At 52.0% G+C, this 24,925-nt stretch overlaps 1 protein-coding gene across 2 annotated transcripts; it reads left to right on the forward strand.

Annotated features, from left to right (window-relative positions):
* The first annotated feature begins 1,112 nt into the window (after nt 1–1,112).
* On the forward strand, nt 1,113–24,643 carry ALDH5A1 (aldehyde dehydrogenase 5 family member A1). Of its 2 annotated transcripts, XM_080805403.1 has the most exons (10): nt 1,113–1,502; nt 5,051–5,134; nt 6,113–6,283; nt 7,665–7,781; nt 11,354–11,497; nt 12,739–12,882; nt 14,888–15,046; nt 19,083–19,252; nt 22,444–22,502; nt 23,746–24,643. In XM_080805403.1, exons 1-10 carry the CDS (start codon nt 1,158–1,160, stop codon nt 23,949–23,951), a joined length of 1,599 nt encoding a protein of 532 aa, XP_080661529.1. In that variant the 5' UTR covers nt 1,113–1,157; the 3' UTR covers nt 23,952–24,643. The 2 variants fall into 2 exon arrangements, with proteins under 2 accessions (XP_080661529.1, XP_080661530.1); XM_080805404.1 differs by lacking the exon at nt 11,354–11,497 and having other exon boundaries at nt 1,119–1,502.
* Nucleotides 24,644–24,925: the final 282 nt, after the last annotated feature.

Genomic DNA, 24,925 nt, shown 5'->3' on the forward strand with positions numbered 1-24,925 from the left:
AGTCAAAACTTAAAGTTACTGCCTCTACATTTTGCAAATAAGAAAACGTCCCAGAGAAAGTAGAAGAGCCCACAGGCTCTGGAAAAGACAGCAACAGACTCAATGCGGTAGGAATGGAGAAGCAGAGATATGCTGAGTCTAGTGATCCTAAATCAATGCATAGAAATGGGCTGGACCGGAACCTACAGATGCCAAAGACAGCTGTGCTAAATACGGATTTGTGTCCTCGTTAAAGCTGAGACTCCCTTCCTGCTTCCAGATTCTTAGGCTTATGTCTACTTGTAGGTATACCTCGGTTGACTCAATTCTAACAAATGGTCCCACTTACTAGTTGGAGGCCTAACTTAACTAGTGGTTTGTTCTAGGGCAGCTACGAGAACTTTGAACGTTGTAAACTTAATGTAGCAACTCTGCTAAGCAATTAATTATAGGTCATCTCACAATAAACCAGAGAACTTTCTACAAGAAAAGAACTGAAGTTAAGTAATTTGTCGAAGGTCACACAGAGCTTGTGAACAACAGATTCTGAGTTTGGGGCCAAGCCGGTCTCTCTCCGGAAGCTCTGTGGCATCAGGGGATTCCCTGCTCCCAATACATGGAGAAAATACGAAAACACACTCCCAGGAAAACATCCAGGCGTCAGAACACTGAGCCACGCTTGGCCAGGGCAGAGAACCCTCAGCCCAGATCCCAAGTGCACGGGAGCTCCGGCGACGAAGAGCGGGGATCCTGCCCTTAGCAGCTGGGGCAGACGCCACCAGCGCATCCACAGGCCCAGGACAAATTCCAGCGGCAGCGCGTGCAGGTTTGGGGCGAGGGACGGGGGTCGTGGGGGAAGGAGCGGTTGGCTCGCAGCAGATGGGGAGCTAGGGAATAATTACAAATGAGCACTCGAGGCTGGTAGGGTGAGGCCCGCAGGTGCATCTCCGGGGGAGCCTTCCCAGGTCGGCCGGAGAGCGAGGCGGCGCGCCACCGAGGACCAGGTGCAGCGCCAAGGACGCGGGAGAGGGCGCTGCTCCGCGTCGCCTACACCGCCTCCAGCCCGCGTCTCCGCGTCCCCGGCGCGTCCCCGCCGCCGCCTCGCTCCTCCCTCCGCCCCGACCCTTGCACTCGGGCGCGCGCTCGCTTGCCTGCTTCCTGCCGCCGCCTGCGGGGCCATGGCGACCTGGCTGCGGTTGCGGAGCTACCGGGCCCCGCGCCTCCCGCCGGCGCCTGCGGGCCTCGGCCTGCGCCCCCGCTGCTCGGTGCCCGCCGCGCCCGCGCTCGCCTCGGCACAGCCGGGCCGCTCCGCCGGGGGCCTGGCGGGCCTGTCCGCGGCGCTGCTGCGCACCGACGGCTTCGTGGGCGGCCGCTGGCTGCCGGCCGCCGCCGCCTTCCCCGTGCACGACCCGGCCAGCGGCGCCGAGCTGGGCTTGGTGGCCGACTGCGGGGTGCCCGAGACCCGCGCCGCGGTGCGCGCCGCCTACGAGGCCTTCTGCAGCTGGAGGGGCGTCTCGGCCAAGGTGAGCGCGCTCGGGGGCCCCCGGGTTGCCCCACAGAGAAACCAGCTGTGTCGGCTCCCCCTCCCCGATCCACCGGGATTCACCAGGCAGAAAGTCATAGGAACAAGTACAGAGATGATCCAAAAGTCTGGAGCGTCGGTTTTGTCACAAGCACTATGCCAGGGGCTAGGGACAGGCACCGCCCTCCAGCTTCTGAAATGTCCTGGGGGGGTGGGGGGTGGGTGGGCAGAAGCTGTACGCTTAACATGAAATCACCTGCGAGCCCAGGCTCTGGTGAGCAGGGAGAGGGACCTGACCGTGGAGGGCAACTGGGCGCACACACAGGTGGCTCTCCCTGGCTGCTAGCCTAACACAGGAAGGCTAGTCGAGAAATCGGGCTTTGGGCAGGCCGACGACCATCCTCCAGCTTTCTGCCTGAATAGAGCGAGTGCGGTTAACATCTGCTTGGCTTGTAGATACCGTCTACGCACGACCTTCCCTCGGCACCTTCCCATGTCCTAACCTCTTCTCGTAAAGACATCAGTCATACTGGATTAAGACCCACATCTATGACCACATTTAACCATAATAACCTCTTTCAAGACCCTGTTTGGAGGTTAGGACTTCAACCTGTGAATGGAGGGTGGGGCATGATTCTGCCCACACATCAGGGTAGCCTCCTTGAAGACAGCAGCTGCAGAGATTAAAGAAGGGGCAGGAACTCGGCTGAGTCAGGAGCATCCCTGACCCATTTGTGGAACAGCACGGAGTCCAGGGCAGTTCTGAAGGCCGTAGTAACAAGGGGAGGCAGGGCTGGGTCCAGTGGGGTGTGTAGCCGTCTTAAGGACTGGGGTTTTACCTTGACGGAGGTGGGGCACCACTCCAGGGTTCCCAGCAGAGCTGTGATCAGGTTTGCGTTCGGAACGGGTACTCTGGGCCCCAGCATGGAGAACAGGCTCAAGGAGGGGCATGGTTGGGCAGAGGCCTGGTAGGCGGCTGCTGGCAGTGACCCAGGTGAGAGGGGAGGGCGGCTTGAACCAGGGCGCTCTGCAGAAGGATCTCTTGGGACTGGAGAGTCAGCTAGAGGCCCTGGTGATGCTGGGGTGAGAGAAAGAGGGGTCAGCCAGGGCTTCGGGCCAGAGCAATGAGAAGGAAGGAGGAACCACCAGCTGAGATGGGGGAGGGGAGGAGAGCCTGGTGGTGGGACAAGTGTTCGGGAAGCTCTTCCGGCCCGGTCTCGGCTTTAGTGGTTGTTCGGGGCCCCAGGGCTGGTGCCGGGACCGCTCACGGACGCTGTCCGCTTGTGGTCACATCACCCACCTGACATCCACCCCTCTGGAACGTGAACGTGGCGTCAGCCTGTCCTGGGGAGGCTTGAGTCTTCTCAGAGAACCTTCCTCCTGGCAAGGACCGCGGAGCTTCTGGCCGAGGAGTGGGAGGGGGCTCGGCATTCCCAAGCAAGGCGGGTCCACCTACGTGGCGGGAAAGGTGGGCTCTCGTGCAGCTCCTTTGTAAGGCAGCGCGGACCCTCCCTTCTCGCCTCCAGGCCCCGTCTCCACCCTGCCCGCTGCTGCTTTGTGGCCTGGCCAGCGCTAGGCCCCTTCACGTCCCGCCCTCTGCGGCCCCCTCCTCCGGGTCTAGCCCTAGGGTTGCCTCTGCGTTTGAGGCGGTCAGAGCACGAACGGTCAGAGCACGCTCCCTGCTGCTGTCCCAGCTTCCCTGAGCTGCAGTGGGGGTCCGCCCGCCCTCCCGGGGACATGGTTTCCATTGCCTCACGTCCTTCTTTTTGCGTGTTTTAGGACCTCGTTTCTTGTGAACTCCTGGGGATCTCGGGGGGGAAAACAGCAGCCAGATACTTTCGCTCTGTGCGCTCAGCCGTTCCTTACGTTTCGCCCTGTAACAAGTTAACAGCAGTTTAGTGACTTCCGACAACGCAGATTTATTCCCATACCGTCCTGGGGGTCGGAAGTCCCAGATGTGTTGGCGGGGCTGTGCTTGTTCTGGAATCGCTAGGGGCTTCCTTCCCTTCCCGGCGTCCTGCTCCGTCCAGCCTCTGCTCCTGGGAGCGCGCGCCTTCTCGGATGCGGACCCTCGTGCCTCTCAAACGAGCCTCCTGATTCCACTGGGCTCACCTGGGCAGTTCCAGAAGCCCTCCTCGCCTCCAGACCCTTAAGTGATGGCATCTGCCGAGTCCCCTCGGCGGTGGGAGGGAGCAGATGCACAGGTTCCGGGGATTAGGACGAGGCCGGCTCTGAGGGCCGCCAGGTGCCCTGCACAGCCGAGTGCTGCTCTCGTGCTTTCCAGGTGCTTTATCTAGTACTTTCAGTGGCTCTAGGAGGCAGACTTGAGCCAGGGTATGGATGAGGAGTGCGGCTGAGAGGCGGCTCCAAGTCCACCGTCCACCACACATCCCTGCTCAGGTGGGCCCCGAGCCCCAGACCCCGAGCGCCTCCCTGTTGGAGACCCGCGTGCTCTCACAGCTCCTCACAGAGACTGAGTAGCTTTCCTGGGGTGTCATCACAAAATACCCCAGACCTAACGGTTTCAACAGAAACATACTCGGTTCTGCAGAATCAAGATCCCAAGTCGAGGGCTGGTTCCCTCAGAGGGCTTGGAGGGTCGGATCGGCCCCGACCTCTGTCCTTGACTTGTAGGTGACTCTTTTCCCTGTGACCCCCCAATCTCATCTTCCCTCTGTGCATTCCTGTTTGTGTGTCCAAAGTCGCCTTTTTACAAGGACACCCCTTTTATATGTTGGAGTAGGACACACCCTAATTTTAGATTAATAAAACTTTAAAAAATTTTTTAACTTTAAATTTATTAAAACTTGAACTTCACGGTAACTTGCTTGCCTCGGTCACATCTGGAAAGACCCAGTCTATCGCCGTCTGAGGTACTGAGGGCTGGAACGGCGACAGATCTGTTTGGGACAAACACCATTAACCCACAACACAGGCCGTGCATCCTGAGCAGGGCCTGTTGGCCTCCCTGGTTTCCAGGGTTCGGCCCGGACATCGTGTTTCCCGCCAGGAAGCCGAATCTGCTTTGCATGCCTGCGGATCTCCCAGTGTCCGTGTTCTCCTCTCCTCCTCTCCCAGGCGAAGGGTGGGCTCTGTGTGGAGCAGGCCCTGGGCTCAGATCTTTGCTTTCTCACTCCATGCCAGGCCCTCTAGAGCTCAGCCTTTTGTCTCTCCCCCAGAGTAAGCGCTGGCCTGGACTCATCAGATACCTCGCTGCTCGTGCCCAGGGCGAGTAAGGACCTAGAGCTGCGTGTGGTGAAGTTACTGTCTTTGCGCTGTTCGACACGAGTCTTTTTTTTTTCTTTTTTTTACAACTTATGATTCAGTACACCCCTTTAGATGCAACTTGAAATGGAACCTTTCTTATCGCTTCTCAAAGAAAGGTCTGCATACCTGAAACTAACATGTCATAGACACGTCGCTTCTGCCCCGATTTAAAAAAGGAGAAGACCGGTCAGTGTGTGTCTCCCCGAGCCCGAGACCACACACCAACCGTCTGAGGACACGGGTGATTTAGGAGTTCTTTTGCTCTTTTTATTTCCTCCCCAGGAGAGGAGTTCTTTACTTCGGAAATGGTACGACTTAATGATGCAAAATAAGGATGACCTTGCCAAGATAATTACAGCCGAAAGTGTAAGTTCAGGGCCCTAACTTGCTCCCCTAAGAAACTGTCCCAGGATGCTCAGCCTCGAGCACGGGCAAGCCCAAAGCTAAAGAAAACAGGAATTCATGTCCTGATGATGTGATATCAACTCGTGCCAGGCCTCACATCTGCCCAACAGTTTGGATGTTCTACCCTCGAATGATATTTGAGAAACATGCATGGAGCTAGAGCCCAGTCCACTAAGTGAAATCAGTCGTTCCGAGGAAGGCAAATACTGTAGGATTTCACTCATATGGGGAATTTAAGAAACAAAAAAGAAAGAAAAAGAGAATGACTCTTACAGAGAACAGACTGGTGGTTGCCAGTGGGAATAGTAATACTATTAATAGTGAAGAATTAGATTTTGAGTGGAGCTGTGTGAATAATGCTTTCCCACCATTCCATATTTTTTCTGTGATTGGTGTGGTTGACTTTTTTCACACCATGTCTGTACGTTTAAGAATGTGCCAGAAGTTTGTCCATAGCTGTAATCGTGGCTTTCCGGCAGGGTCCCAACACTGAGGAGATGTCAGAAGGAGAAACAAGTGGGACGTCGGGGATGCAGACAGCTTGTGGTCTGGCTTTCTGCCTGCACCTATCCTGCTTTCCCAGGTTCCCGCTGGGGTCACGCATTTCTCAACAGCCCCGGAGTTTTGTTTTTTTGTTCTTATGATTTTTTTTAAAGATTTTATTTATTTATTTGACAGAGAGAGATCACAATTAGGCAGAGGCAGGCAGAGAGGGAGGGAGGAAGCAGGCTCCCCACTGAGCAGAGAGCCCGATGTGGGGCTCGTTCCCAGGACCCTGAGATCGTGACCTGAGCCAAAGGCAGAGGCCTTAACCCACTGAGCCACCCAGGCACCCCAGCCCCGGGGTTTTGTAAGGGGAGAGTGTCTGCTCTGTGCACAGCCTGACAGAGTTCCGCCTTTGTTCTGTGAAGGCAGCCAATGTGTCCTTTTCTGATTCAGGGGAAGCCACTGAAGGAGGCGCAGGGGGAAGTTGTCTATTCTGCCCTTTTCCTGGAGTGGTTTTCAGAGGAAGCCCGCCGCATCTACGGAGACATCATCTACACCCCCGCGAGAGACCGGCGGGCCCTGGTCCTCAAGCAGCCCCTCGGGGTGGCCGCAGTCATCACCCCGGTACGAGGGCGGGCCAAACAGGCGGGGTCCCGGGGTAGGAGATGGAGCGGGACTGGGACTGGGACGACACCACCCTCTTCCTTGTGAGGAGGTGTGCTGCCCCGTCGGCTGCGTCACCTGTCCCGGTTCCCGGTTCCTTTGCTCTCCGCCGATCCTCTGGGATACCCAGCTGTGGGAGCGGTGCGTGGGAATGCCGGCCTGGTCACACCTGCAGAGGCGGGATGACCGACAGCAGGACCCAGGCCTGTTCGGACCGGGTGTAAAGGCTGCTTCTAGGCCATGCCTGGCACGTCGAAAAAGATTTTTTTTTTTTAAGACTGAAGCTATGACATACCGAATGGGCCATTTTATGCTTGGTCGATGATTATCATCAACAGTAGGGTGTCATCAGTGTGCTGGCCCGGGTTCTGCGGGTGGAAAGGTTTCCAGATACAGCACCGTGTGCCCCTGGCTGGAGCCGGGGCACGCTGGGGACACCCTGCTCTCTCCTGGTGGCCAGCCTCGTGTGGCCACTGTCCACGACGTCCCACCTCCGCTCCTCTCGGGTGCTGGCGGGTCTCAGGGCTGCCGTCCTGGCTTAGCAGAGATGCAGACGGACACCCCCTGAGCCTCGCCTGACTCAGTGTGGCTCAGAGCCCCCTGTGCACGACTGTGTGAGCAGGGGCAAGGGACCTGGCAGCTCTCGGTTCCCCTGAAGTAATGTCCTCGTTATTCCCCAGTTTAATAAGGGCCTCAGAGGATTGGAATGAGGATTTCATTAATGATGATTTAAAAGGACTTCCTAGCACAGCATGAGCACAAGGATTTGTCAAAAATTTTTAAAATGTTGTTCATGTAGATAAGGAGATATCTATAAATACCTATCCATAAATAGAGAGAAGGAAGTCCTAAATCATCTGCCTTTTTCAGAATTACCTTGGCTAATATTTTCTCCCAAAGGGTCAGTGAACTACCCTAGGCCTAATCCAGCCTGCTGCTGATGTTGTAAATAAAGGTTTACTGGGACCCAGCCATGCCCATTCCTGTACTTACTGTGGCTGCCTCCACACTGGAACCACGGACTCATTGGGATGGAAACTGTACAGCCCACAGAGTCTAAATATGTACCATCTGGCCTTTTACTGAGAAAGGTTGCCAACTCCCAGTACGGATGGTCTTGTACTGTTTCAGATTCTGGGGAGGTTTCCTGTCTTTTTGAGCCTGTGGCTCCAGAGGTGACAGGTGTCAGGGGTTCTGAGTGCTCACCTGGGCAAGAGCGGGAGCACCGCTTTGAGAATCTGTTTGTGCAGTGGAATTGGTTGACTGACTCCTTGACCTGCCTTGTTTTGAACTACAGGGCAGTCTACCCAGTCTCATACTTTCTCTGTTCTTCTGACCCCAGTGGAATTTCCCCAGTGCCATGATCACCCGGAAGGTGGGGGCCGCCCTGGCAGCTGGCTGCACCGTGGTGGTAAAACCCGCCGAGCACACACCCTTCTCCGCCCTGGCCCTGGCCGAGGTGAGCCTCTCCCCGGGTTTGCGCACAGCCGGACAAGTCCGAATGGACTCATTTATCCAGGCCGGAAAGAAGCTGACTCGAAGCCTCCTTTGGCTGCATCTCATGCTGGATGTGCTGTGTGCTTTAATTTACTAGCAAATCTTTTAAGTCTGATATTTTATTTTAAGTTTTTAAGTAGGCTCCGCACCCACTGCAGAGCCCAGTGCAGGACTTGAACTCACGACCGTGAGATCAATAGCAGATGCTCAACCGACTGAGCCCCTTAGGTGCCCCCAAGTCAGATGTTTTAGAAAGAAACAATGGATGGGGATTTCCTGACATAGAGCCGATATATATTTTAGGCTGCCCTAAAAATGTCATCTGTCCATCACTTTTATTAAGTCAGCAGGAGGATGACTAAAATGTGGGCATTTCTCACATTTAGGGAACCTCCTCTTTACCTCTCCCTCTTCCAGTTCAGTCGGCATTCAGTCAGGTCTCGCCATTCTTTTTAAAACCCTCCCGTGGCTTCTCACGTCCCTCAGAGTGAAACCCAGACTTCCTACCTTGGCTTCTGAGGCCCTGTAAGATTCCACCCCCTCGCCCTAGTCCCCCTCTGCCCTTACCCTGTCACTCCGAAACCCCAGACCCCTCGGCTGCAGCCAGTCGGGCCCTGCCGCTCTTCAGACCGCAGAAGGGTCACCCTGACTCAGCTCTACACCTGCCTTTTCTTCTTCCAGAAAGTTCTTCCCCAAATGCCACCTTTCCAGGGTGGCTCTGCTTGGAAAATCACAGCCTCGGACTCCTGTGCTCCCGATCCCTTCTCTGCTTTGTTCTTCCCGCTGTGCTCCGTGCACCTGACACGCCGCTGTCTCACTCACTGGCACGCAGGGCCCACGGAGGCTTGTATCCGTTGGGTTCACTGCTGAATGCCAGCGCCTCTACGGTGCCTGGGCCCAGGAGGCCCCCAGGGAAGGTTCGCGGCAGGGAGGGCTTCTGTGAGAGCCATGCTGAGTGTGGGGTCAGTTTTCTGGCCTCGTCACCTCCGCCCTTCCTCCTCATTTGGGTCCTTGTGCCCCCGTCTTTGGCCCTGTGGTCAGCTGGAGAAGCTTCCAGAAGGCAGAGGCATTTGCTACGTTTGCTGCTCTGGGCTGTCAGAGACTGGGTGCAGCTCCAGACCCAGTGACTAGAAGCTCCTGTCCTTCAGGGCACTTCCCCCAACAGCACCTTATTTCAGAGGCAAATTGGACATTTTAGTCCTATGGAAACATTAACTGCATGGAAGGCTTCTTTTAGATGAGCCATCACAGTTTTCCTTGAAATAATTCTAAAATCTGTGCGATGTGTGTAAATGAACTTATTACTAGATTCCTGAGGCGTACACAGAGTGAGTGGTGCGCTTCCTATAAATTCTAGTGTCCAGAGTCGGTCTGTGACCAGCAGACCCCTCCTGCTTACGAAGTTGATCTGGAAACACACCTCTGTGTTGCTCAGAAAGGCGCAGGACCACGTTTTTAAAAACCTCCAAGCCTCATCCAGCCTTTGTCTCCTGTGTTTGGTCTCGGTTTGGTCTCCTGTGTCCTTTCATCAGGAGGCACAGCCAGTTGTCCCTGTTGTCGTGACATTGGCAGGGCCGCTGGTCCATGCTGCTCATTTTTTTTAAAGGATTTTATTTTTAAGTAATCTTTATACCCATGTGGGGCTCAAACTCACAACCCAGAGATCCAGAGGTGAGCTCCTCTGAGCTACCCAAGCACTGCTGCTTGTCACTTCTGAAATTAGTTTTTCCTCATATTTCTAATCTCTCCTGCATTCCCTTACCTCATTTCCAGAATTTCTCTAATTCTGATTCATGTGGTTCTTTTGTATCTTGGTACATTTTCCCCTTCATAGTAAATTACCGCTTTGATCTGTTTTGTGGGCGTGTCTTCCTGGAATGCTTTTGTCCACGAGGATGCTTTCTGCTCTTTCTTCTCTTATTTTCCTCTATGTCATATGGGATTCGATTTCGGTATTTTTCTGAGCATTTACTTCATTCTCTTTTTAAAGATTTTATTTATTTATTTGAGAGAGAGAGAGCGTGGGAGAGAGCATGAGATGGGAGAAGGTCAGAGGGAGAAGCAGGCTTCCTGCGGAGCTGAGAGCCTGATGTGGGACTCGATCCCGGGACTCCAAGATCTTGACCTGAGCTGAAGGCAGTTGGTTAACCAACTGAGCCACCCAGGCGCCCCTGCTTCATTTTTATACTTAGTTTTCCAAAGCTTTTAGCAGGAGGCCCATTCCCTAACTTCATGAGTGTCTTGTTTCCTTGCTCTTGAGATTTCCTGGCTGCATTTTCTTCCCTGCTTGAACCAAGCCTGCCCACCCCATCACGTTCCCAGCGCTCCTCCCTGTGGCCCTGCTCCCCCTCTGTCACGGTTCCCGGTGCTGTCGCTTGCCCCCCGCCTTCCTCCCTGCAGAGTCGCTGCCGCACCCGCTCTTGGGCTGGGCAGTCCCTGGGCTGTTCCGGGCCGGCCTGCCCCGGTTCCAGGGTGGTTCCCCGGGACCCCTCCGACGGCTTCCTCTACAGCTTCTCCTGCAGGTGCTGCTGCTCCCAGCTGTCACCGGCATGTCCACACCCCCTGGTCAGGCACAAAAGCCAGTTGCCAAACCCTCTGTTTCCAGAAACTGCAGAGGGAGGGCTGCCTAGCTCCTCATCTTAGCGGCGTGGCCAGCAGAGTGTGTGCCCCACACAGGCATTTAAGTGGATGCCCGGGCGGTCAGACCTGAAGTCGGCCTGTGCTGCAGTAAAACACAACTGTCCTGGGCCCCCACCACATCCTGTCTTGGAAATGTTGTCTCTGATGCTTTGGTTTGGCCCCGTAATTGCCCTATTTTCACAAGAGTCCAACACTCTGCTGTTCCCACTGTCTTCCCAGAATCCCCAGATTTGCATAGTGCTCATTTTAACGAGATTCGGAAGCTATCGTAATCCCAATATGCCCCATCTGAAGAGGGCTGCTGTGGAAAGAGCGCAGGTTTCCGGCCCAGGCAGCGGTGGGTCCGCGCGCTGGCTCCGTTTCCCCCAGCCTTCAGCATGGGCATGATCCCCCCATGAGGCCTCCCGGTCATCACCACTGCCCTGGGGGTCCCCTGCGGGAAGGCCTGCCCCCTTCCCCCCACACAGGCGGTGCTCTGGGTGTGCTCCCCTGCACCCTGTCCCTTTGGTCCTTCTACAAGTGAACCCAAAACTTCTGGAACTCTCTCCAGACTTTTCTTGGGAAAGAAATCCAAGGTTTTTTTGTTTTTTATTTTATTTTATTTTTTTAACCAAAGTGGCATTAAAAATTTAGTTAAATTTTTAAAAAACGTGGCATTGAAATTCATGCTATAAAATATTTAAATGTGTAAGAACACATTTAATATCACTTTAGCATGAATAAGGATCTTATTTCAGTTCCAAGTAGTTCCAAATATATTCTTATTCTGTCCCCAAAGTCAGCTTCGGTTTTTTCTCACCCCACATTACGTTTTGGATTAAAACATCTATTTCTCTTTTTCTGTTTTTCCAGTTTGATCATTTGCTGCCCCCTGTTTGCTGTTTCTCTTTATAGCTTGCAAACCAGGCTGGAATTCCCCCAGGTGTGTACAATGTTATTCCCTGCTCTAGAAAGAAGGCAAAGGAAGTAGGGGAAGCACTTTGTACTGATCCTCTAGTGTCCAAAATATCCTTTACTGGCTCAACAGCGACTGGAAAGGTACGTGACTTAAGTCAGACTTCAGTGACTTAAAACAGACGTCATACTAGTATTTTCTCTCCTATGGCATATGAAAATACTAGTTCATCTTTATCACCCTTCTTAGGGAGATTTCCAATAGAGAGTTAAGAGGTCTGTGGGATAAAGTAACGTCTGATCACCGTCCGGAGACGTTTTGGAGGGTGTCCCTTACCGTGACGTGACAGAGGTTCCTCTCTGACAATCCCGAGGCGTTGGGGCAGCCACGAGTTCCCATTATTTGTTGCATGTGAAGTGGCTGAAAGCTCTCCCTTGTACCTCCTCAGTTCTGGAATGCACGTTCCTTTCACAATCTAGAATTAAAGGTTCCAGAAACACACAATTGATGTTGAAATGGACCTCTTAGAAGGGGGCCAAAATTGTATTTAGTATGAAGGTACTTACAGAAACAGAAAGGTCTTTTTGTTTCCTTAAAAAGCCTTATAATTGTGCACTGAGCTGGCAATTCTATTTCTACAAATTTATACTGAGAATAATTGCAGCATTATTTTGAATAGCAAGGAATTGGAAACCTAAATTTCCCACAGGTGGGGCCGAGTCAATAAATGCGTGGAACAGCCATGCAGTGGAGTTTATGCAGGCGTCTGAGGGAATGTTCTAGAAACACGTGTGCTACCCTGAGCATTACCCTGCAGGAAGGAGGTATAAGGTTTTATGAACATGTTAAGATGTTCCAGATATGTGGTTGATTGGGAAGATAAAGCAGGTTACAAAACTGTTTAAATCTACCATTCTGTTTTCTTAAAAAAAAAAAAAAGTACATCTATAGGAAGCTGTGTGTGTGGCCAAATTCTGGATCGATAGACTTTAAACTTCTATCAGTGGTAAGCGAAGGGTGTAGGCTTCTGGGTGACTCTGTTATCTTCCCTGTATTATGATTATAAAATTTTTAAAAGGCAGTGTGCTTACGTGGCTCAAGGATCAATACCATGTAAACACGCTTAGGTTCAGAAGGCTCACCCCTGCCCCTGACTCCCTCCCTTCCGTCTGTAACTACCTTTAGTTTCTTGTAACCTTCCTCCTGTCTCTATCATGTACAAACGCATGTTTCTATTTCCTCCTGTTTGTGTGCAAACTAAGTCATCCCAGAGACCATGCTGAGCGCCTGGCCGTTTCCCTGCCGGGTCAGAGTTTGAAACAAAGGCTTCGGCAGGTAGCTGGGTCGTCGGATCCGGCTCACCAGGTCTGGGGTCTGCCCGCAGGTGCTGCTGCACCACGCCGCGGGCTCCGTGAAGAGGGTCTCCATGGAGCTGGGCGGCCACGCCCCGTTCATCGTCTTCGACAGCGCCAACGTGGACCAGGCTGTGGCAGGGGCCATGGCGTCCAAATTCAGGAACTCTGGACAGGTGAGCCCTGCAGCGTTTTCAGGGTGTGTGTGTTTCACAAAGTTCTTACCGTCTAATCACCTCCTGGAAGGAAACTTGCCTGTTCCTTCCGTCATTCTTTCTTTGCTCACTTTCAGCAAATATTTAGTGAGGGCCCTCTTTGCCAGCGATGTTCTAGGCTCAGAGGGTCCGAAGAGAAATAAGGTGTAATCCCTGGACAGCAAATGTTTTTTTAATCAAATTGTTCTCTTCGTCTTCCTGCTCTTTGAATCTGGTTATTTTTGTAGTTTAACCTCTTTGGGCTTTTCTCTGAACAGGTAAAATCATCCCCTCAGACACAAAACAGCCCAAACAGCTAGGGCCTGAGGCCTACAGTCTTAAGGAAAAGAAGGCAGGAAAATGTTGAGATTGTTCTTAAAAAACTCAAAACGCTCTTGCCTGGGTCTCCCTGTCCCTGAGATGGAGGTGGCCTGATAGGCACATGGTACAGTATGCCCAGGGGGTGTCCAGGCTGTCATCGGAGAGGGGTGGCTCAGGTTCACACCTCCATAGGAAATCCTGGCTGAGCACATCTGGCATGACCTTCAAAGTGACCTGATACAGACCTCACATTTCACAGATGAGGAAATGGAACTCTGGAGAGACTGGTTGACTTGGAAGTCCTATATCCTTGGGTCACGGTCACAACCCAGTGGACTGGGTCCTGTCTCCCAGTTTCTCTCCAAGCTGTTGCCAGGAACCTGACTTCTTACAAAATATTCTTAAGTACTTTCTCTCAGCGGACCACCAATAAGTAGTTTTAAATGCATTCCAGAGACAGAATAAAAACTCCTGAAAGGTTATATTGGGGGGAAAAAAGATGAAATGTTGTATAATACTCTGTATCAGGTAGTTTTCATCCATCTTTTGACTTTCAGTAATTAATTTTTCCCCTTTTATATAACCTTAAATAAGCTTGGTTGTTTCAGAAATACCTGTGTTTCCTTTTAGAAACATGAAATGCTAATGGGTGTAACTTCAGAGTCACACTCCTAAAGCTACAACTTCGAGGTATGTTGCTTGAAGCCAATAAAAATGCGTAGGACACAGAATTATATCTATATGTATCTATTTACCTATAGTTTCTACTAGAAAAATACATGATTAAGAAAAAAGACAAGAAGAAAATCTATCAGTGATAACTGCATTTCCTATAATACGGTTATATTTTATAATTGAAAAATATTAGGTCTAGGAGTGCCTGGGTGGCTCATTTGGTTGAGTGACCAGCTCTTGATTTCAGCTCAGGTCATGATCTCAGGATCCTGGGATGGAGCCCCATGTCAGACTGCACTCAGCCGGGAGTCTGCTTGAGGACTTTTTCTCTCTCCCTCTTCCTCTCCCCCTGCTCACACATGTGCGCGCGCTCTCTCTCTCTCTAAAATAAATACATATTTAAATATATATATATTAGGTTTAATTAGAAAACAAATAAGCAAGAGTATTTTCAATAATATAGGCTGACATGGATGAATGCTTTGTGTCCATTTTCAAAATGTCGCATTCAGCAAAACCCTGAACAATTTAATAAGCTGATGGATATAAGTCAGCCTTTGACCGTCTTCCATCCTGCCCCTGCTCTGTTACTGCCACATCCCTGTCTCATGGAGTTACAGGGTTTTTAATTCTCTTTTTTTCTTTCCCTCTGTTTCATAGTGGCTTCCTTAGGCCATTGGAAAAAACTCGGTCAGGTGGCTTTCTCTTTTTTGCACAGATATTTGTACTCACTTACTTGTTTAACCACAGTGTGTGGCAGATACGGAGAAGGCTGGGAGGAATGCACACTTCCTACGTTTATCTTCGGAGCCCCACCCACGTGGGGAGGAATGTAGCAGGTTGGACACAGGACGGGACCCACCTGGGGAAGGGTTCTCATATTCAGAGAGGTAGCAGCAGTCACACTTCTTTGGGTTGGGTCAACAGCCTCTGACAAACTGTCCTGTGAATCTGGGTTTTCTGTTTGTTTTTTTTTACACCCCACGTCTAGACTTGTGTTTGCTCAAACCGTTTCTTGGTGCAAAGGGGTATCCATGATTCCTTCGTGAAGAAATTTGCTGAGGCGATCAAAACAAATCTGCATGTGGGCAATGGATTTGAGGAGAGAACTACTCAAGGCCCATTAATTGATGAAAAGGCAGTAGAAAAGGTAAGTTTGTTTGATTTTTTGTTAAAGTAAATTTCATGGTTTTGATATCAAAGGCTTAACTAGCAAAGAACACTTTGGTAAGGTGCCCAGCAAAGCTGTTTTGGAAACAATGGAGAAATCAGGAAAAAGTAAATTTCTTCCCATAAGTATAAATCAAGTGGCTTCATCTGCCCGTAAGCTTTCCCAGCTCTGGGTTTACACTGAGTGCCCATGAGGTCTGTCACTTTAGATCTTCTACTGCCCTCCCTAAATTTTCTGTGACATGGTGATAATCTTATCCCTAGCTGCCCTAGGAATTAGGATCTTGAAAGATGAAGTTCTTTAATTTTTTGAGTACCCAAAAGGAAAGGAAGGCTTTTTATTTTTGAAGTCATGTATGTTTCAACTGAAATGCTGGCTTCTGTTGACAAAAAAATACCCTTCCCAAAGAGTCCTTGACAAAAGCATCCTGGTAGGGAGATACGGAATAGCAGAAGCCGCACCCAGGATTTACAGATGGCAGGAAAGGGAAATTGCTTTTAGGAAGAATCTCTTTGTTCCCAGAAAGCCACAGTCTAGACAGACCACTAGCTAAGTGAGACTTTTGTCCTTGTGGTTTTAAAACATAATCTCCTGTTTTAAAACATAATCCTTTTTCATAAAGAAGATGTGGGAGATGCTTGGGTGACTCAGTGGGTTAAGCCTCTGCCTTCAGATCAGGTCATGATCTCAGGGTCCTGGGATCGAGCTCCACATCGGGCTCAGTGGGGAGCCAGCTTCGCCCTCTCTCTCTCTGCCTGCCTCTCTGCCTACTTGTGATCTCTGTCAAATAAATAAACACACTCTTTAAAAAAAAAAATAAAGAAGATGTGGCATATATATATACAGTGGAAAATTACTCAGCCATAAAAAGAATGAAATCTTGCATTGGCGGTAACATGGATGGATCTAGAGAGTATGATGTGAGGTACGTCGGTCAGAGAAAGACAAATACCATATGATTTCTCATGTGTGGAATTTAAGAAACAAAGAAAAAAGATACAAACAAAAAAAATCAGATTCTTAAGTACAGAGAACTAACCAGTGGTCTGCATTGGGGGGCGGGGGGAGGAGGTGGAAGAAAGAGCTGTGGAATAATTGTGCACAATAATTGCTGAGTCACTGTCGTGTACACCTGAAACTAACCCAGCGCCACGTGTTAACTACACTGGAATTGAATAAATAAAGGGGGAAATAACATAATCCTTTTTAGAGTTGCTTACAAGGAACTTTCTTATAATATGAACATCCAGAACAAAAACAAAACAAAAAATGTGAAAACCCAGTATGTTCCTTAGATAAGTCTGTACTCCTGGAAGGGGTTTAGTGGACTCATTACAGCAGACAAGCTGGAGGCTGGACTGTGTGTGAAGAAGGACGGGTGACACAGCCAGCCTTCTGGGTGTCACCCAAGGAGCCAAAATTAAACTAAAGCCAGGTCAGCCCCCAGCTGGGATGCACAGCCTGCCTGGTGTTCGTCGGTCACCTGAGGACCAAGACCCCCAGGGCTGCCTGGCCTCAGTGGGCAGACGGGCCGGCTGAACCCACATCTGTTGCCTCAGCCAGTGGGAGCCAAGGGGAGCATTGAGGCTGGACAGAGCCCTGTAGCTGTTGCCTTGGGATTGCCCTAATAGAGAACATGCATTAGACTGTCCATGGGTACCACCAGCACTTGAGGGGACTTTGGACCTTGTGATTTGATCGGCTGATTTGGGTCTGTATTAGCTGTGGTTCAAAGGCCCAGAGGGCTGGTTCCCAACCCATTCCGTGCCTTTTGCAGCTCCAGATGCTGGGTGCTACCCGAGGAGACGGCGTGTGGGTAGGGCCTCAGCACTGGTTGTTTTTGTTTTTGTTTTTTTCCTAAGTGCCCCAGCTCTTGCTAATTTGCCAGCCTGGGAGACCACTGTCCTCAAGATTTTGTGGTTGTTGCCGAAGTGAAGGCACAAACATTGCCCTGTAGAGGGCGCTGTTTCCCAGCACTTCAAGCAAGGACTGGCAAAAAATTTCTTTTTGGAGGGTTTAGAGAAAACACCTCCTCTGAAAAAAATCGACTGTGTTGGCTTTAGTATACAAACCGTCAGAGGGTAAATTCCAGGGGAGGAAACTGCACATGACATTTAATATGACCAGAAAAGGGCAAAGCATATATTCTATTTGGGGGCAAAGTAGTGGGCCTTGTTAAATATGTTAAATGCAGTTATTTTTAGAGCTGTAAGTCATGCAAAGTAAGCCACTGTGGCTAATGGGGATTAGCTGCAGATACTGGACTCGGCACCTGTAGGGGCAGGGGTTTAAAGAGGGTGGGTCTGGGTGGTAGAATGTGCCCAAGCCTGTATTTACCTTTCCTGAGGTGCCATAGAATATTCCGCTGAGAATGGAGAAGAGGGGACGGCTCCAGTGGACCAGAGGTTGTAGACTTCTGAAGGCAGAAGAGAGGGTGTTAACAGAAGTCAGCGCAGACAAAGCATGCCCCAGGGGAAGCCTGCAGGGGAAGTGGGTACCATTTTTTAGGTGGGCCTATCTAGAACTGGCTGGGGTCCTGAGTAGGCAGGGGAGTAGGGGAGCCATAGCACCAACCGGTTGTTCTTTTGCACAGTTTCCGGAGTTGTTCCTATATCATTCGTCCTCGCAAGCACCACCAGTACACACAGGACAGCAGAGGCATTTGCTCTGGGCTGGGCTCCGTCTTCAAGAGTGGGGGTGGGTGTGACAGAGCCGGGCTTCCCTGCCTTTGCCCCTTGGGGAAGGGGGCTGTCCCTGAAGTGAAGCCTCCCAAATCAGAATAAACCCGAGCTTGCCGTTGGCCCTCTTGTTCAGGGGAGAGAATGGAAACCGCAAAGGCCACCCGTGTGGCCCACTTATGTTAACCGAGCCAGGCCTTCATGAGGAAGGTGAACAATCCGGAAACATGACGCCTTTAGGGCAAACCCTCAGCACGTAAGAGGAACAGCTGACCCTCAAGAAAGAGATGAGTCTGGGAACAGAAAGGAATTTCCTGAGAACCGAGCAGCGTTCTCTGTGTGGTTTGAGCAGCATCTAAAGAACAAAAGCAGGTTCTGTGAAGATGAGGAAAGGAGACGGGAAAGTTTTTAGAAATTAAACACATGACGGTCAAATCTTTATAAAAAACCAGTAGATGAAGATGGAAGACAGAATCAAGAAGAACTCTTAGAATTTAAAGCAAAAGACAAAGAGATGAAAAATATGATAGCAATGTGAAAAGAAAGTAATTAATCTGTGGTGAGGGGGTTATCATTTTCAGCAACAGGCGCTCCAGAAAGACCGGAGAGGGAAGCAGTAGCATTAGCAAATAGATAACATGGAAACTCAGAGCCAGGGGAAATGATTCCTCCGAGGGAAGGACTTTACTATTCTACGTAGTGGAATGAAAGGAAAAAACCGCAGCCACATTCTGCTGAAACACCAGGATGTTAGGAACATACAAGAAGATCTAAACGCTTTGGGGGGGGGGGGACCGGTACCCACCAAGGAGTAAGAACTGTCTTTGAACATGACTTTCAGCAGCAACACTAGAAGTAGAGGCCTGTGCTCAAGAGTTCTGAAGCAGGATGATTTTGGATGACCGATCCGTCACCAGCCAGTAGCAGGTAAGACATCAGACATGCCCTGGAGAACTCAGGAAGTAGGCATTTCCAGTGAACCTTTCTCAAAACAGCCACGTGAGGAGAATGTATGAGAACAGGATGAAGGCCGAGAGGACAGCATGGTGCCCAAGAACCCGGAGCCGACTCCAGAGTGCGAAGATCAAATCCCAGGACAACCAGAGCGTCAGGCCTGGAAGGACATCAGGCCATACCAGACCCTCAACGAATTACAGGATCAGACAGTGGAGAATCTAAGGGCAGAGGAAGGTGGCACAGGGCATGTCATTCTCAACCTATTTTTTTAAGAAAAAGAAAGAAAACCGCTTTCTGCAGATTTAACACTCCAAGAGACTATCATCCCCACGGCATCTTCAAGCCAGCTTTCCCAAGCTTCTCTTTTTCTCTTCACACAGGTAGAGACACACGTGAGTGACGCAGTTTCCAAAGGGGCCACCGTTGTGACCGGCGGGAAGCGACACCAACTTGGAAAAAATTTCTTTGAGCCCACCCTGCTCAGCAACGTCACCAGGGATATGCTGTGCGCCCATGAAGAGACGTTTGGGCCTCTGGCGCCGGTTATCAAGTAAGATCACCCCGCCGGTAGGAAGACTGGAGAGGGTTCGGGCAGAAGAAGGGCCCCGGGAAAGGAACACCGCTGGAGTGCTGTCTTGAGGCCAGGGGTGGGGGGGGGGGGAGCTGCAGAGCGGAGCTCTGTTATGTCAGCTGAAGAGCCAAGAACTATTCATGGTTCTCAGAACATATATAACATACAACAATATTAACATATGTAACATACATAACATGTATAACATATAACATATGTAATATGTAACATGTATAACATATAACAATATTATCACCTATTTAGATCCCTAAATAGGGATTCTTTCCTTCGCCTTCTTTCGTCTCGCTTTGGGCTGAAGTCCGTTTTCTCCTCAGTGGAGCACATCCTCAAAGAGTTCTTCCCAGGGAGTCAGTGGTTCTTCGGTGATGTTCTGTCTCACTTCCGGAGGCCGGTAGTAGTTCACCCGGATAAGATTCTCGGTTCAGCACTCTGAAGATATCACTACTTACCTACTTATTTCCGGGGTTGTTACCGAGGAAGCTGGTGTCTGTCGGGCTCTTGTTCCTTTTTCTCTTGGAGGCTGCTGGGACTTCTCACCGTCTCTGACATCCTGAAGTCTCACGGGTGAGGCCCATCACGCACGTCTCCGGGCTGCGGTCCTGTCGACGTCCTCTCATATCCGAGCTGTCTCTCTAGTCCTGGGAAATCCTTGGTCATCGTTTCTCCAGATACTCCTCTCCCCTCCTTTCATTCTGAAGTGACCTTCTAGGAAGTCTGTGACGGTGACACGTCTGTGTCACCCCCCACTTCTCTTCACACCTGTCTCTTCGTCGCACGTCTTCATCCATTCCCAAAGCCTTCTGAGACCCTCGGTCCCCTCCCCCGCAGCCGAGTCCCCCGTTCCTCAGAGGCATGCACGCTGCTACCCTGCCAGTCCACCACACGCCTTCGGCTACTCTGCCGTCCCTCGTCTCTCCAGATCGTTCTTCCCCATCGTGGGTTCTTCCCGCTTCATTATTCCCCCTTATGTTGCTGTGGATGCTTATCCGTTTCTTGTATTTTATTCTGTTGCTCTGTTTCCGCCTCCTGCGGTGTGGCTCATTCTGTATGTCTCCTTCTCCTTGTCAGAGCTCCTCCGGTGTCTTGTCATTTCCCATGTGGCCTCGTCTGGAGCTCCAGGAACTCTCCGCAGCCCTGACTGGTAGTGTCTGCCTCGGAGTTGCGGTAAAAAGCTTAGACCTTAGTCTGGGCTGCTTCCGATACATTTGAGCCTCAGGAAAGTAGCTTCTAGTATGAAGACCCAGTCTCGGCACAACTGCCTGTGCCCTGGGTATTCCTGGGGTTTGGCTTCCTGGGGTATTTTGTTGTTACCTCTGGTGTAACGAGAGGCATTCGAGGGAAGAGTCCTCTGGTTCGTGCTGTTTGCACTCGTTTTGGCTGACTCACCAAGCCGGCTGGGCTCAAGTGCTGGCTGGCCCCCCACCCTGAGCTGGCCCTGCTGCTTTTCTGCCCATAGACTTGAACCGTTGGTCCAGGGACCCAGGTCTGAAGGCAGCAGCACCTGAATTTGCAGGCACGGTGGGGAGGTGCAGCCCCTCCCCTCCCCCCACGACGCAGGCTGCCATCATCCCAGGCCCTTCCCACCCCTCCATGGGTGGCCCCCAGCCCTCTCCCACTTGAGGCCAACATTCCTTGAGGATTCCACCACCTTCTCAGCCTTCAGAAGCGTCTTCTGTTTTGGGTGTTAGTTGCTGATTGAGGGTTTTTGAGCAGATTCTTTCTCTCTCCTCCAGCATCCGGTTCTCAGGGAGAGTTGGCCCCTGGAGCTCCCCAGGCCATCTTGTCTGGGGCAGAAGTCCCTCTTATCATACAGTTTCCCGGCTTTGTTACCATCTTGCCAATGCAATCTACATATTAACCCACCAGAAATGGAACACGGGAAGAACTTTTGTCTTTGTCCTAATAACAGTTGTTTTACCTAGCATGTGAACTTGACATTTTCAAGGAGCCTAGAGGATGCAGTCGGTGGTGAGGGGTGCAGGCTTTGGAGTTGAACTGGTGTAGATTCAGGCTTTGCTGCGTCCTACCTGTGTGCGCTTGGACGGATTGACTTCTCGGAGCCCCAGGGTCCTCTCCTGGGAAAGGAACAGGACTAGTGCTTGCTCTGCAGAAGTTTCAGTTAACGTGGTGTGCATAAAGCACTAAGCCCAGTGCCTGCTAGCATTATGGTTGTTGTTACGTAAAGAGTGAGATTGGAAAAAAAAAAAAGTGAAGTCGGGGAGGGGGACAGGTTGTTACTAGTGGGCTCTGGTCTTACCACCCCTCTGCTGTGGGCACAGGGTGGCGGGCGCACAAGTCCAGTGTTGGCAGGAAGGTGAAAATCTTCAGAGATGCCACAGTCAGTGATGTGATGACCGTGTGAGGAAGGGGGCGTAGGAACATCAGCCGTGACTGACTTTCTGTGCTCCGGTGGGCAGGACGGCTTGTTGTCTGTCTGCAAGTTGACAGGCCCAGGAGATGCGGCTGCTCCGCCTCAGGACAAGTGATCCTCCTGGGGTGCCCCTCCTTGGTCTCCCCCTGGAGCCCTCTTCTCTCCCACCCTTCCTCTTGTGTAGACGGGGGCCCAAGGCGACCCGCTGCCTCTGCCCAGTGCCTTCAGAGAGATGCCTGGCGTCCACGGCCAGCAGATCTCTGAATTTAAGAATGGGGGCCTGAGAGCCCTCTGCCCCAGGAGAATGCTTCTCAGATATTGTTCAAGAAATAAAGTGATAAAGCTGGAAGGGACCTCGTAGGGCTTTGGAAGGACCGATCCTCGTTTCAGGCAGGAGCAGGCCCCCAGCGCCGCATGCGCAGAGCCCCGGCGCTCCCCCTCTGGATGCCTTTCCGCTGCATGACGCCTGCTTCTCGGGTGGGTGCTGATTGTTACGTGGCCCCCGCAGGTAGCAGAGCATCATCCTTTCGGAAGGCGCGGGGTCAGACGTTCCGGATACACTGTGTTCCGCAGGCCTGCTTGCCTCTTGTTCTCGTGGAAGAGAGCAGCCAGCGTGTGGAGCCGTGGGCTGCTTTCCTCTGTCCCCTCCCCTGGGGTCTCTGTGCAGAACTGCCATTTACCCTTTGCCAGTATTTGGGAAACTGGTCAGGAGAAAAGACAGCTGGTTCTCCTTACTCTGGCCGACAGATTCTGCTGACCACGCATTTCCCTCTGGCAGGTTCGACACGGAGGAGGAGGCCGTGGCGATCGCTAACGCGGCCGACGTGGGGCTGGCAGGTAGGTGGTCCTTCTCGGGCTGTGCGAGGCTCCCGTTTCTCCAGCTGGTGCCGGGCGTGCCTTTGAAACATCACCCTGGGTTTTGAGGAGACGCCCTTGTGGGGTGTGTTCTGTTACTTTCCGGGGCACAAGGGGGTTTGTGCAAGTGCACAGTCTGCCACATGGTCCTTCTATGTTTGGGAGCTCCCTGGTGAGAGTGGAGGGAGTTCGGGAGAAGAGTGGGGCAGCTCGTGGGGCAGCCCACACCCTACAAGCCCCGTATTCTCCGAGATTTGATGCCTGCAAAGTCTTTTTCTTCCATTCCTCCTGGCTCCAGGCAGCCTGGCCCAAACTGAGGGCGGCAGCAGAACGTCAGGGATGGTGGAAGAGGCAAGGGGCATGTGTGCAGACAGAGCCTCAGTGGCCGCCATCCTCTTAGTTTGGAGATGGTCAGGGCGGCTGCAGCACTACCCCGTCACCCTGACATCACTAGACGCACACACCTGCTGGATACTGACGTTCAGTGTCCGCAGTGAGGGGAGTATGGAGCAAGATGCTCCATGGGGGCCCTTCCCCCACGCTGCGGGGTCCCCCACAGCACCTACAGAGTTGTCCTAGGGCTCGGGTGAGAGGGGTGCTGCAGAGCCTCTGGGACACTGCGCTCCGGGCTCCCTCCCTTCATGATGGGATGAGGGGAGCTGCACCCGCACTAGGTCCTCAGTGATGGGCAGCATTCTGATTATGCAGAGATGGGAGCAGAGAGGTTCTGGGTGGAGGGGACCATGGGAGTTAAGAAGGAACGAGGAAAGGACAAGGACAGTTTGGTCGCAGAGTTCAGAGAAGATGGTTGGCGAATGGCGTGATGGAAGGGAATGCTGAAAACGCTGGGTTCAAGTACCCGGAAGACTTTAACCTTATTTTGTAAACAGCAGGGAGTCACTGGAAGGGTAGGGCAAACACAGCACGAGGACAGTCTCACTGGGGTGGCAGAGTGTGCGTGAGAGACTGGGCCGCGGACGGCAGGACCTGGGGAGGCTACGGCTGCAGTCCTGCTAGGTGGTGAAGTGATCCCTCGTAGTGGGACGGGAGCAGAACGAGATGTCCCCCGGGTCTGAGATGAAGACAAGGACAGGACCAGCTTAGGGCCCTGTGGGAGCAGTGGGATTCTAGGCCCCACAAGACACACCGTCGCCCCTGGCTTCCTTGGTGTCAGATGGGATGTCTTTAATGGCTGTCCTATGTATGTCCCCTATCCCCATGACAGGTTATTTCTACTCTCAAGACCCGGCCCAGATCTGGAGAGTAGCAGAGCAGTTGGAAGTCGGCATGGTTGGCGTCAACGAAGGGCTGATCTCGTCTGTGGAGTGCCCCTTCGGGGGCGTGAAGCAGTCGGGCCTCGGGCGAGAGGGCTCCAAGTACGGCATTGATGAGTATCTGGAACTCAAATACGTGTGTTTCGGGGGCTTGTAGGATTCGCTAGTTTTTTCAAAAATAAAAAAGGAAGATAGCCTACGTATATGGGGACATGCCATCCATTATTTTAAGTTAACTTGTAGGTGATTGGGATTAGGCATTTTTGAAGACTCATCCAGTGCTCATCATCTCAAGCAGAGGTGAATCCCACCCCTCTGCGGACCTGACTTGGGACCCACAGATGCCCCGTGCCTGGGGCGGCTGTCCCCCCAGGAACCAGCACGGCCCTGGGGTCCCGTCACAGAGGCTCCATCACTGCCTGGGCGCCTGGGGGCCCCGCGCTCCGACCAGAGGTCTGCAGGAAAGAGCCCTGGGCACGACGCACAGGCTGGCCGGGCTGGGCACAGCACCCCCAGCCACCCGGCGGCTCAGCACTGCAGACCCCGCTGCGCGTTCGGAGGTCTGGCCGCACAGGCGGAAGTAATCGGACCTCTGAAACAGCCCAGAACTGCCTGTGTTTCTGTGGGCGGTGAAGGAGCACCTTTCCCTTTCCCGGACCTTTTTTTTTGTTTTTTTAAAGTTTATTTCTTAGTAGTCTCTACACCCAGCATGGGGCTGGACCTCATGACCCCGAGATGAAGAGTCGCGGGCTCCACTGACGGAGACAGCCAGGTGCCCCTGGACCATTTTTTAAGTTGAAGGCTTCGTCGTCCTAAATATACTACTTAAAGATCATGTTTTCATTTCCATCCCGCGTTCCATCTCATTTTGTTTCCTTTAGGAAGCGAGCCTAAGTGTAAAGCAGAGCCCTGCACCGCTTCAGCTGGGGGAAGGGAAGGGAAGGGAAGGCCTGGCGTCTCCTCCCCTTCCCCCCCCAACCCTGCCCCAGTAGCTTTGTTCAGCACCCCTGTGCCTCCTGTGGACGGGAGATTCCGGGTATGCCTTACTTAGCTCAATGGGCAGAAAGCGAAATATTTGCAAAAACAAAATCAGTGTAAGTACAGGGGCCGTTAGTAGTAGTAGCAGCATAG

This window comes from Martes martes, assembly GCF_963455335.1.
Source record: "Martes martes genome assembly, chromosome: 6".
In the NCBI taxonomy this organism is placed as follows: Eukaryota; Metazoa; Chordata; class Mammalia; order Carnivora; family Mustelidae; genus Martes; species Martes martes.

Coding starts and splice junctions, on each gene's coding strand:
- ALDH5A1 (XM_080805403.1), top strand. CDS start 1,158: ATGGCGACCTGGCTGCGGTTGCGGAGCTACCGGGCCCCGCGCCTCCCG. Junction 15,047..19,082: donor ATGAAAAGGCAGTAGAAAAG/GTAAGTTTGTTT, acceptor CTCTTCACACAG/GTAGAGACACACGTGAGTGA. Junction 19,253..22,443: donor CCTCTGGCGCCGGTTATCAA/GTAAGATCACCC, acceptor TCCCTCTGGCAG/GTTCGACACGGAGGAGGAGG.